Source organism: Amblyomma mixtum, chromosome 10, assembly GCF_055824585.1.
Source record: "Amblyomma mixtum isolate Tamu chromosome 10, ASM5582458v1, whole genome shotgun sequence".
NCBI lineage: Eukaryota > Metazoa > Arthropoda > Arachnida > Ixodida > Ixodidae > Amblyomma > Amblyomma mixtum.
In genome coordinates, this window is record NC_143021.1 from 83,379,159 (window position 1) to 83,390,762 (window position 11,604).

The 11,604-nt window shown below is 47.5% G+C and overlaps 1 protein-coding gene across 1 annotated transcript; it reads right to left on the reverse strand.

Annotated features, from left to right (window-relative positions):
* Positions 1 to 100: 100 nt before the first annotated feature.
* LOC149326308 (uncharacterized) lies at positions 101 to 2,043 on the reverse strand. The gene is made up of 3 exons (XM_089565046.1): positions 1,824 to 2,043; positions 1,470 to 1,727; positions 101 to 1,215 (listed from the first exon to the last, which is right to left on the reverse strand). Exons 1-3 carry the CDS (start codon positions 2,041 to 2,043, stop codon positions 155 to 157), a joined length of 1,539 nt encoding a protein of 512 aa, XP_089421172.1. The 3' UTR covers positions 101 to 154.
* Between the last annotated feature and the right edge of the window lie 9,561 nt (positions 2,044 to 11,604).

Sequence of the window (11,604 nt, forward strand, 5' to 3'; positions counted from 1 at the left end):
ACATGGGAGAGGACTTTGCCCTACAGTGGGCATAGTCAGGTTGATGATGACGATGAAAAGCTAATCAGCACACTTATTTTAATCCACCCCCTGAGGTGAAATTACTTCTAAAAAAAAAGTTTCTTGGTGGGTCTGAAACCTATAACTTCCATTATCATTCCCCAGCCAAGAAAGGCACCTGGTCTTCATCGCACTGTTTTAGTGATGCTACTATTGAAGGACATAGGTTGGAAAGTGCACAGCAAACGGTAACAATCTTGTCGAGAGGTGTCAAATTATCTCCAGGTCTGCAAACAACATAGTCAATAGGCAGCGTGGCCTTCAGAATAACATACTTATTTCTGATAAGCCCGATAACTCTCTCAACGTGGATTCTCACATTAGCTAGCTTCCTCGTGGTCAGAACGTCTGCTGCGGACAGTTGCTTCTTTCCCTTTGTGAATGCTGGTACATGAAGTTTAGCACAGTAAAACCCGACACTTTCGGACACATTGAACCCTCGGTCTGCAAGCACTACATCACCTGGAAGTAAATTATCTAAAAGTCCACAGTGCTCAGTAATGTGCCTGTCACTACACCGCCCTCCCCAGCCTTCAGAGATGAAGTTGACAATGCCTTGTGGTGCAATGCCAATTAAATATTTTGCCGTATTGCTGCCTTTATACTGAGACCATGTCTCACTTCTTGGCAAATACGAATATGGTCTCTCTATCTTTATTTCAAAGCAGTCGATTATGACTGCAACATTTTCCCCAAAGGAATCATAAAATGCTTGTGGCATGGTCCGGTGCAGAGCACTTCGTTGCGGCCACAATATTTGTGACTTTAGACGAGAGTAGGCAGAATGCAGCCATTTGTCAAAGATACGTGACACTGTGGCATCCGACACATTAAACCTAAAGGCGAGGTCAGTGATTGGTGAATTCAGTTTCAGCTTCATCATGAATAGCAGGAACTCCTGGAATTTCACCAAACAGTTATTTGCATTGTGTGACACAAACCTCTCAAGAAAATTAAACAGTGCATAGAGAATTGTGAAATTCGCCATGCCAGTGTAGAAGACAACCTTAGCGTCGCTACATCTGAGGCCATCTTCAGTCAACTCCAGCAGCTTGCTTTCATTCCTTGAAGTGTAAAGACGCTCATTGAGTGCCACACATTCCGTCTCCAATGCTTCGATGTCGCTCATTTTAAGGTCAGTCTGGACTGCAATCCCTGCAACAAAATGAATTTCGTTCTGTAGTTTATCATGTGCTGCAAAAAAAAAATTAACTTGAGATATGGAGTGGGGTGCGGGGAAGCATTGTAGTAGGGCAGGGGGGACAGGAGGCTGGCAAAGAAACAAGAGGGTGACATCTGGGGTGCCCCACCTGAATGAAAAAAAAAACTCAGTCCCTCCTCCCCTCGCCAATTTCTTTTTTGTTTCGCCGCAACCGGCCTCAAACGCACAAAATAAAAAAGACGCTCACCTGTTTCGCAGTCTTCTTCACCGACGTCGGGCTCCGCTCGCGGCGAGGACGGCGGAGAAGCGGCAACGACGTCCGGATTCGTTGCCTCCATTGTACCTGATGCCTCAGCCTGAAGCACAGCTTGAGCCACACGTATCTGGGTCCGTCGTCTTGCCGCGCGAGCGTGGCGTCCGGGATCGCCATGTTTTGCGCTGTAGCCGAGCAAAAGCGTAGGAGCCCAGTCCGGGTCCGTCTCCTCCCACAGTTTTGATGGTCTGCCTACAAATGCATGAGAAATTTGTTTAAAATGAGATGTTCCGCCTTGCTTGCACGTCATGCATCTGAATAAACATTGTGCATATGCGACGGGCTTACCTTTTACGAAGTGGGCGCCGCAAACACGTATACCCGTCCTTTCGGTGTTGAGATCAGCGCGTTTTAACCGAGCCAGCCACACATCCCGTCGCTTCGCGCACAAGGCTTTCGTACGGTCCCCCTGATGCTCGATGATCTTTGGGAGACGAAAAAAGTTGGTGTTTGTTGACTTCGCCCAACAAGTGCGGTTGGAGCATCCAACAACAGCGCAGATAACCATCGCGACGCCGTTGGCAGAACACTGTACACGCGACTACCACGGCTACCACGGCTGCTGCGACTGCACCAACATGGCGGAACAGTATCCCAGGGTTCCTAGCTACGACGTCAGTGCAAGCCATGTATACTACTCCCAAGAACGGCCTGTCGCGTAGCAGAGGCCAATTGCCACGTTTGACCTTTAGAATGACCCCTGACGTCATACCATGCCTAATGACGTTAAGGCGCGACGTCATACCAGGAGCGCTACCAACTCGGCTCGTCGGGTAACGGCGGCCGCTTGCCACGGCGCGCCGCGCTCCTCCCGCTAGAGGCGCTATTGACGTTATGGCGTGACGTCATACCAGGAGCGAGCGACGGGCTACCAATTCGGCTCGTCAAGTAACGGCGGCCGCTTGGCACGGCGCGCCGCGCTCCTCCCGTTAGAGGCGCTGCATATGCAGTATAAAACACCTGCTTTCGCAACCTACCAGCTCAACCAAAGCGCTGTGTGGCCGGGTGGAAGACTAACGAGTCTGATTTGTTAGCAACAACGGAAGAGGTTGTAACTAGCTACACTAATGAAAGTGTGGTTGTGGAACAGCCGGTTCCTGCAACTGTGATTGAAGAGAGTGAAGTCAACACCAGAGTGTCGATTCCTGAAGGAAGTGAAAGTAGCTACTACCGAGGTAGTAGGCACTTAGGAGAAGGCCAACCTGACGCTTCAGTCAGAGGGCACCTTAGGGCAGTCGCCTGGAAATGAGGAAGAAAGCTGGAGCTCCACCGAAAAGTCAGAGGGGTGCTCGACTGAACGTTGCAGCGCAGACCACGAGAAAGAGTGGTCGAGTGGCACTGAGTGTGCAATCTCCGACGAAGTAATTGCTGAGGAGAGCGCACTCGGTGAAAAACCGGAACCCATTCCCAGTGAACCCTCGAGCAGCGAGGAGACCTTTCCCAATGAGGAAGGTGAGGAAATTTGTGCCTACGAGGACGGAACACGTGCAGTGCAAGGAAAGGAGCAGGCTGAGGAAAAGCCCTCTTACAAGTGCACTGAAAGTGATCAACTAAGGGAAGCTATTGAGGAAGTAGTACTGAGTAGAACTGAGGAGAATGATTCTCCAAGGAGTCCTAAGCTGAGCTCCGAGCACTGTACTCGAGCAAGAGTAAGAAAGAAGGACAAGAGGAAAATATGGGAAGGAACAGGAAGGTCAAGCCAGGAAAAACCGAAACGACCTAAACTAATGGCTTCATCGCGAGAACCCATCTCGGATGATGCAAGTGAAAATGAACTGGGCTTGCCCCGTAGAAAAGTTTGTAAGAAAGTAAAAAGAAAGAGAATTCAGTCCGGCACCACCGAAGCAGGTGAAACCGAAAAGCAGAAGCCCTAGAGAAAATTCAGGAAGGAAACGGGAAGAAACAGAACCAAGCTTAAGACAGCTGCGTGGGATGCAAGCGAGATGCATGAACATCGCAGCAAAGTGAGAAAGAAGCTGAGACGAGCGAGCCCAGCGTTCAGCCAGGACTCAGCCTGGAGACGAAGGCACAAACACAAAAGCGCACACCGAAAAGAAAGAATACACGAGAAGTGAAGCGTTTATGAGCAAAATGGCATTAAATTTGTTCGCAACAGACGCGCTGACCACAAAGAGGAAGGGCTCGAAGTACGAGCAGAAACACAGAGCAGCACGAATAGGAAGCGGGGCCAGAACAGCGTACGGGAGAGTATAACACGGTCTTGATACTCGTACACTTGCTGGTATTCGTTTTCAGCGTCTTCTTCTGGTACCAATGGTTCAACTTATTCGTTGACATGCTCTAGCTGTTGCTGCAGCTTGCTGAGTCGAGCGTGAAACGACACAGCTTCTGTACTTGTGAGGGACGCTTGGCTTTCCTCCGTTTTGTTGATGAGCTTCGTTATTTGCGAGTGCAAGGCTCCTCGTTTCTTTAAAAGGCGCTCCATTCTCTTGTAAGGTTCGTTGAGCCAATTAGTTTACCGGATTGATGACATCAGTAGTCGTTGTTCCTCAGACGTACCTGAAGTGGATGCTTTGAGCGTGAGCGTTGGAGCGATGTAGCGATGATCTCACAAAATCCACAGCAGAAGTCCCGGGTTTCGGCCCCAAACTTGTTTGGTTTTTACGAGAGGGGGTACGTGCTCTACGTACGCGTTCGTTAGTTTCGTTCACAATAAAAGAACTCTGGTAAAACTTAACAACTGGTTTAATTGGCCGAATGGTAAAACAAGAAAACTGTACAGAGAGATTGGAAGCACGGCCTTTCCGTTGAGCGTCTCACAAAGCACTGTCTTTCGATGTCGGGCCGAGCTTTCCTTTCTCCCTCTTCTGCCGCCGCTCCCGCCTCTCCGACCTTGGACAGTCAAAGAGTTCCCGGAAAACGGCGACGGGCAACCGCGCTGCCCGACCTCAAAGGCTGCCGCCCGGTTCAGGGACGGTCGCGGGGGGGACGGCCGCGGGATCCCCTTTCGGGCGCCTGCCGCTTGGTCGGCTCGCGCGCACACACTCACACACGCACACACAGGCGCGCACACACATGTACAAGGGTCCTTGACCGAGGAAATCGCGTGTCGAATGGCGCCGCATCTTGTCCCCCTTTTCGTCTCCGACAAGAGAAGCCTCAGTAGAAGGCCGAAGAAGAGTCGAACCCGCAACAGGAAGAAAAGCCGCAGTCGCTTGTGAAAGATAATTAAAAGAGCGACTGAAAGCAAGAGCGGAACAGTCCTGTTCCGAGCCCACTGTGCACGCCAAACTTGGAAGTATAAGTGAAAGTATACCCCGTACTTGTGTGCTTCCTGTTGTCAATGTATTGCCGAATTGCGGCTTGTTTTTAAGTTCATTGCGAACATTGCATTGTGTGAAAACATCATTGTACTTATATATGTATTTTACATCAACGATCTAACAGTTAATCTTAACGCAACAGTCCGAATGTTCGCAGATGATTGCATTATTTATAAAGAAATTAAGTCGCATGACGATCAAGTAACATTAAACAATGCAGTTGGTCGAATATAAAAATGGTGTCGAGAGTGGCAGATGACCCTGAATCTTGAGAAATCAGTGTGTATAACTGTATCAAGAGAAAAGAACCCGCTCGTTTTCTCGTATGAAGTCGAAAATAAAACTTTAAAATCAGTCCAAAAATACAAGCATCTCGGCGTCGTCATCTCCTCTGACCTGAAATGGGATAATCATGTAGAATATATATCGTCAAAAGCACTTTCCGCACTCTTTTCTCTTAAGCGATCGATACCGACTGCCTCTCCCGACACCAAGCTACTGGCATACCGTTCCCTCGTCCTTCCTGTGCTGGAGAACAACATCCTGTGTTGGTTTCCACACACACAGAAATTCATAAATAAGTTAGAAAGCGTTCAGCGGAAAGCTGTAATGTTTATTTTTAACAAATATCAACATAATGACTCCCCAACTGAACTCTTAAACAAGGCAAATCTATCCGCTATTGGTAACCGCACCCGTACCTCGCGCCTTAAATTTGCTTTCTCCTCTTAAACGGTGCTCTTAGAATAGATTCTGAACGCTACTTAGTTCCTTCACCAAAACGCAATACCAGAACGAAACACTCACAGCATTTAACAGAGTATAAGTTCAGTACTGACACCTTTCGTTATTCATTTTTTCCGCAAGCGATTAGGGAATGGAATATGTTACCTGCAAATGTTGTTAGCTCTGAATCTCTCAGTAGTTATCTTTGTCACCTGTCATAATTGTTTATTTTAACTTAGTAAGGCATTGCACGTACTTTTTTGTAGAAATATTTCTTACACTATGCTTTAATTTTGTTGTTTAATACTGCGTCTTGCATTTTGAAACTGTATCCCATGATTAATCATTTTACAATGTTATTTCAGTTGTGTGAACCTTCTTTGTGAATTTTGTTTGAATTTTACTAAGGTAATCGCTAATAGGGTCAGGACAACCTTACACTTCAATCAACCAAAGGACCAGGCAGGCTTTCGCAAAAGATACTCGACAAAAATTCAGGGGCACTTTGACTGTCTAAAGTGCGTAGAGGCGAAAGCGTTTTCCGCACCACTTTCGCTGCTTCTGTGGCACTAGTGGCGTCACATATAATCGAGTACTATTTACTAAGTGATGACAAACCACTAATTAATGCCTGAATACTAATTCACTGCTAATCAATGACGCTCAAGTTTCGCCTTTACTAGTGGAACGCGACAGTGTGTTGTAGCGCTGCCAGGGAGTCCACGGAACGCCACCACCCGTTCGGCGCGATGCCTTGCCCTTTACACGCAACGCTTTTTGAGGAAAGGAAATGGGGCAGTAATTCTCTATCATCTCGGTGGACACCTGAATCGCACCGTAGAGGAAGGGAGGAAGTGGGAGTGAAAGACGACAAAGAGGGCCTGTAATGAAGAAAATGAAAATTGTATTTGAGGAAAGGAAATACGCAGTAACTGTCTCGCATATCTCGATGGACAGCTGTCAAAATTCAGGGGGGCACTTTTTTGACCTAAAGTGTGGTCACTGATGCGTGGTTAAGATGTTAAGCTTCACCTCTAAGAGTGGAACGCGACAGCGTCTTGCAATGCTGCCAGGGAGTCCATAGAACGCCATCGCCCATTCGGTTCTACGCCTCGCTCGTCGCTAAATTGGTTTTTGAGGAAAGGAAATGTATTTGTCTCTCATACCTCGGTGGACACCTGAAACTCGCCAGGAGGAAAGGGAGGAGGATGAGAGTGAGTGAAGACACCGTATTCACTAGACGCGCCTTTGTTCATTCCAAACCATCGCGCTGGCATGGCGGAGTGGATAGCATGCACGTCTCGCACGCCGAAGACCGGGGTTCGATTCCCGAGCTCAACCAATTTCCTACTCGGTTTTATTTACTTATATGGCCTGACTAGAAAAGTTAATTAGGCTAATTGGGTAATTAAGCAATTAACTAAGCTCAGTCCCACTTGGAGTATCACTATATGATCCCTTCAATTGGTAGCATGGTTACTAGCCAAAGTACAATTGGCCCCGTTTGAAATTCGCGCACTGTGACGTCACGACCGTTTCGACCAACTGAAAAGCGTGACATTTCTGTCGACAACTGCTGCTTACAACGATGAGACATTAAAGGCTTTCGCCTTAATAGACCATATTCATGCAATCAATGAGGTGATAGTGAAATGCGCAGAATGTAACCAGCCCCTATATATACCGGGTGTTTTTTTTTAGAAGGTCCAAAATTTTTAAAAAACGGTAAATTGCTTTAGATTTATTTTAGCACTGGGGCTATACTGGAGGCTACGGCGGGCGCCAGGCAAGAGGAAAACTGCTTTAATTAGTTCGCTGATTAACTAAATATGTTAATTAACTTTTCTAATTTTTGTTTTAGGGGATATGTTGTATTCGCAGAATTGCAGATCGTCCTCTAACAGTCCAACCGAGAAAAAACAATTTTCATTAAAAATTTTTCACGCACGTTACGAGGCGCGAAAAAGTCACCCTGGTAGGCATCTTCACACCGTAACGCAGCGGCGGGAGCGCCTCTGACGTAGTTCACTCCGCCCTGCGCTTTGCGTCAGGCGTCCCGGACTGGCGGCCTGCGCTATCGCTGCTTATCTCGATTCGCTCCGCGGCCTCACGGAATGTCGCGCTGGAACAAAAACGCATTGACACAAAGTGCAGGGCGGAGCGAGCGCTCACAGACGCTGTGTTACGATGTGAAGCTGCCTACCAGGGTGACTTTTTCTCGCTTCGTTACGCGCGCAAAAAATTTTTTCATGAAAATCTTTTTTCTTGGCTGGACTGTTTGGAAGACGATCTCCAATTCTGCTATTACAACATATCCCCTAAAATAAAAATTATAAAAGTTAATTAACGAAATCAGTTAATCAGCGAACTAATTAAAGTAGTTTGCCTCTCACCTGGTGTCCGCCGTAGCCCTCAGTATAGCCCCAGGGTTAAAATAAATCTAAAGGAATTTACCTTTCTTTAAAAATTTTGGACCTTCTAAAAAAAAACACCCTGTAGAGTTCATTGATTACGAGAAAGCATTCGATTCAGTAGAAACTTCAGCAGTCATGCAGGCATTGCGGAATCAGAGTGTAGAAGAGTGTTATGTGAAAATATTGGAAGATATTTATAACGATTGCACAGCTACCATAGTTCTCCATAAAGTCAGCAATAAAATTGCAATAAGGAAGGGTGTCAGGCAGGGAGACACGATCTCGCCCATGCTATTCACTGCCCGTTTACAGGAGGTATTCCGGGGCCTGAGACGGGAACAGTTGGGGATAAGAGTTAATGGAGAATATCTAAGTAATTTGCGATTCGCTGATGGCATTGCCTTGCTAAGCCACTCAGGGCATGAACTGCAAAGCATGATCAATGCGTTAGACAGGCAGAGCAGAACGGTGGGGCTAAAAATTAACATGCAGAAAACCAAAGTAATGTTGATCAGTCTAGCAATAGAACAGCTGTTCGCAATTGGTGGTGAGGTGCTGGAATTAGTAAGAGAATATGTCTACTTAGGGCAGGTAGTGACAGCTGATCCGGATCATGAGAGGGAAATAACTAGAAGAATAAAAATGGGGTGGAGCGCATATGGCAGGTTCACTCAGGTCATGGATGGCAGTTTACCAATATCCCTCAAGAGAAAAGTATACAACAGGTGTATCTTACCGGTACTCACCTATGGGGCAGAAACGTGGAGGCTAACAAAGAGGGCTCAGCTTAAGTTAAGGACAACGCAGCGAGCTATGGAAAGAAAAATGATAGGTGTAACGTTAAGAGATCGGAAGCGGGCGGAGTGGGTGAGAGAACAAACGCGCGTTGATGATATCCTAGTTGAAATCAAGAGGAAGAAGTGGGCTTGGGCAGGGCATGTAATGTGAAGGCAAGATAACCGCTGGTCCTTAAGGGTAACGGAGTGGATTCCAAGAGAAGGCAAACGTAGCAGGGGGCGGCAGAAAATTACCTGGGCGGATGAGATTAAGAAATTTGCGGCAATATGGTGGCCGCGGCTGGCGAAGGACAGGGTTAATTGGAGAGACATGGGAGAGGCCTTTGCCTTGTAGTAGGCGTAGTGAGGCTGATGATGATGATGATGGTTCACCTCGAATGGGGCAATGGTGCCAAGGAAAACCGCTTGAACACATGTGCCGTTCTGGGAAGGTTCACGGGTATGATCCAAAAGGACAAGTCTAAGGGTAACCTCTAAGTCTTTACGACTGCTAGGAAAGCTTCTAAAGGCAAGGAGAGACGTTGGTCCTTAGAAGAGAGAAGCAGCTAGTCACTCAGAACAGCGGCAATGTAGGATCCAGTACACGTTACATTTCTCTAAACGACCACACCTTCACAAACGGAAACGGAAGAACGAAGGAAAAAGTTCAATAATTCAACGAACCCACAGTCAGGAACAACGGCGTGGTTCTGTTAAGGCAGAACATTATGGACTTCAACGACCTCTTGAATGCTAGAAGCAACTACTCCTGCGGGATGAAGTAACACAAGTCCTTGACTTCAATCTAAAAGGCCCACAGGCGTTGGGTCTCATCCTCAAGAAAAGGTAACTCCAAAGAGCTCTTGATCATAAATTGGTCATCCACTTGGAGGACACGTAGGTTGTTTTAAATATATATTGCAACTAATTTCAGTCAAATTCAGTTTTCAGGCAAGGTAATGTGAAGCAAACAATCCAGTTCATGAGTTTTAGCTGTGAAGGAACTTTGATCCCTGAGAATGTGCGTTTATTCACGAATTGTGCAAGGAATCGAGCGTTAACTCGGTGCACAGCTCCTTTGCCCTCTGCTTAAATATCACGAAAAACAACAGTAAACAAATTAGCGATCCAAGTCACAAACTAGCCCCTGCAGGGTTCCCTGCAATCTTGGCGAAGGAACGCAAGAGAATGTCCTGGCCTTCTTATGAGCAGCGGATCAACAGGGTTCCGCGGGGTTTGACACCAAGCTCACAAGAACCCTTTTTTTTTTTTAAATAGCTGCCACCACGCAGCCCTTGCCGACCGCGTGAGTAGCAACCCGCAGCCAGGCGCTCGTACGGGTGCGGCCCGAGCGGGGGGGAGGAGTGGGCGGGCGGAAGAGCCTCTTGCGAACATCCCGCGGCATAAGGAGGGCCGTCCGCGGGGTGGTTCGAACAGAACGGTCTTCCAAAGAAGACGTTTGTAACCCTGCTACCTTTGCCGTTAAACCACAGTTGTTGTTTAGTTGTTTTGATTCCATGCGTGTTCTAGAATCTGCTTTTCCCTGCACGGGAAACTTAAGCAAGGATAAGTGCCAATTTTGTGACACACTGTCACCCCATTCTGTGCGTCTCTTCCTCCCCCACCCTCTCCTTACCGAGTGAAATCCTAATGAGGTGAGGGTGAGGATACCCTCATGAGGGTACCCATGTCTGCTGACATGTACGGGGCCAAAAGCGGTGTTCACGTGAACACGACACTGGCGGACCGAGTCAGACGTCAGCACTAGTCGCTGTCTGCGCGTTTACGTACACACATGACAACGGCGATGGTCAGCGTCGAGTTCTGCAACGCGAGTTCGGAAAGGAGGCGTCCAGATCGCGACTTCTCCTCTTCGCTCCCAATGACCCCACGAACGTCGGGTCGGACCGAGTCTTACCGACGCTGTAGGAGGATGGACAATAGGGCAAGTTGGTAACGGTTCATACTGGATGTGGAGCTCATGAAGGCTGCAAAGTTCAAACCCGAGAGGGAAAAGTTGAGCTTCTCTGTCGGGCGGAAAACCGGCTCCTCTGTTCATGTAAACGCCGACGAGTCGAATCGGGGAGTGGAAGGATAAGGTCCAGTCGGACGGACAGCGGGTGGGTTGACTCGCTGGCCAGAATGCAGATTATGCGCCTGAAAATGGATTATCTGGCGGGTAAACAGCAGGAGCAGGGGCCTGTCTACAACGCATGCCGCCATGCTTAGGAGAACGCGGCGCGACTGGCTTGACGCGAGAAGTATCTTATCGAGAAAACGCGCAGTAGTCGAGTTGGCATGACATCTCTAATACAGACGACTGACTAGATAAGCTCCTGCCAGGTTTATGTAAAGAAGGCTAAGATTATAAAGATAGGTCATGGTAGGGGTGTTCAAAATAAAGATTGGTTTTATGGGGTTTAACGTCCCAAAGTGACTAAGGCTATGAGAGACGCCGTAGTGGAGGGCTCCGGAAATTTCGACCACCTGGGGTTCTTTAACGTGCACTGACATCGCACAGTACACGGGCCTCTAGAATTTCTCCTCCAAAGAAATTCCAGCCGCCGCGGCCGGGATCGAACCCGCGTCTTTTGGGTCAGCAGCCGATCAAAATAAAGAGACGTAATTATTTAGTATATAGTTACGTTCAGCTTAACTTATAATTTCCGACCTCCCGGCGTAGATTGTAAAAATGTTTTAAAATCACTTTCTTCAATATTATTCAATATTAAAAAAAAGCTGACCCAAACTGTTGTTCGCTAAGTTTTGGTTGAAGTTTCTGTTTCAATGCAGCTACTTGCATAACTTAGTCTTACAATTATGTTTTACGTAGCCTTGTCTATAGTATATACAGGGTGTGTCACCTAAG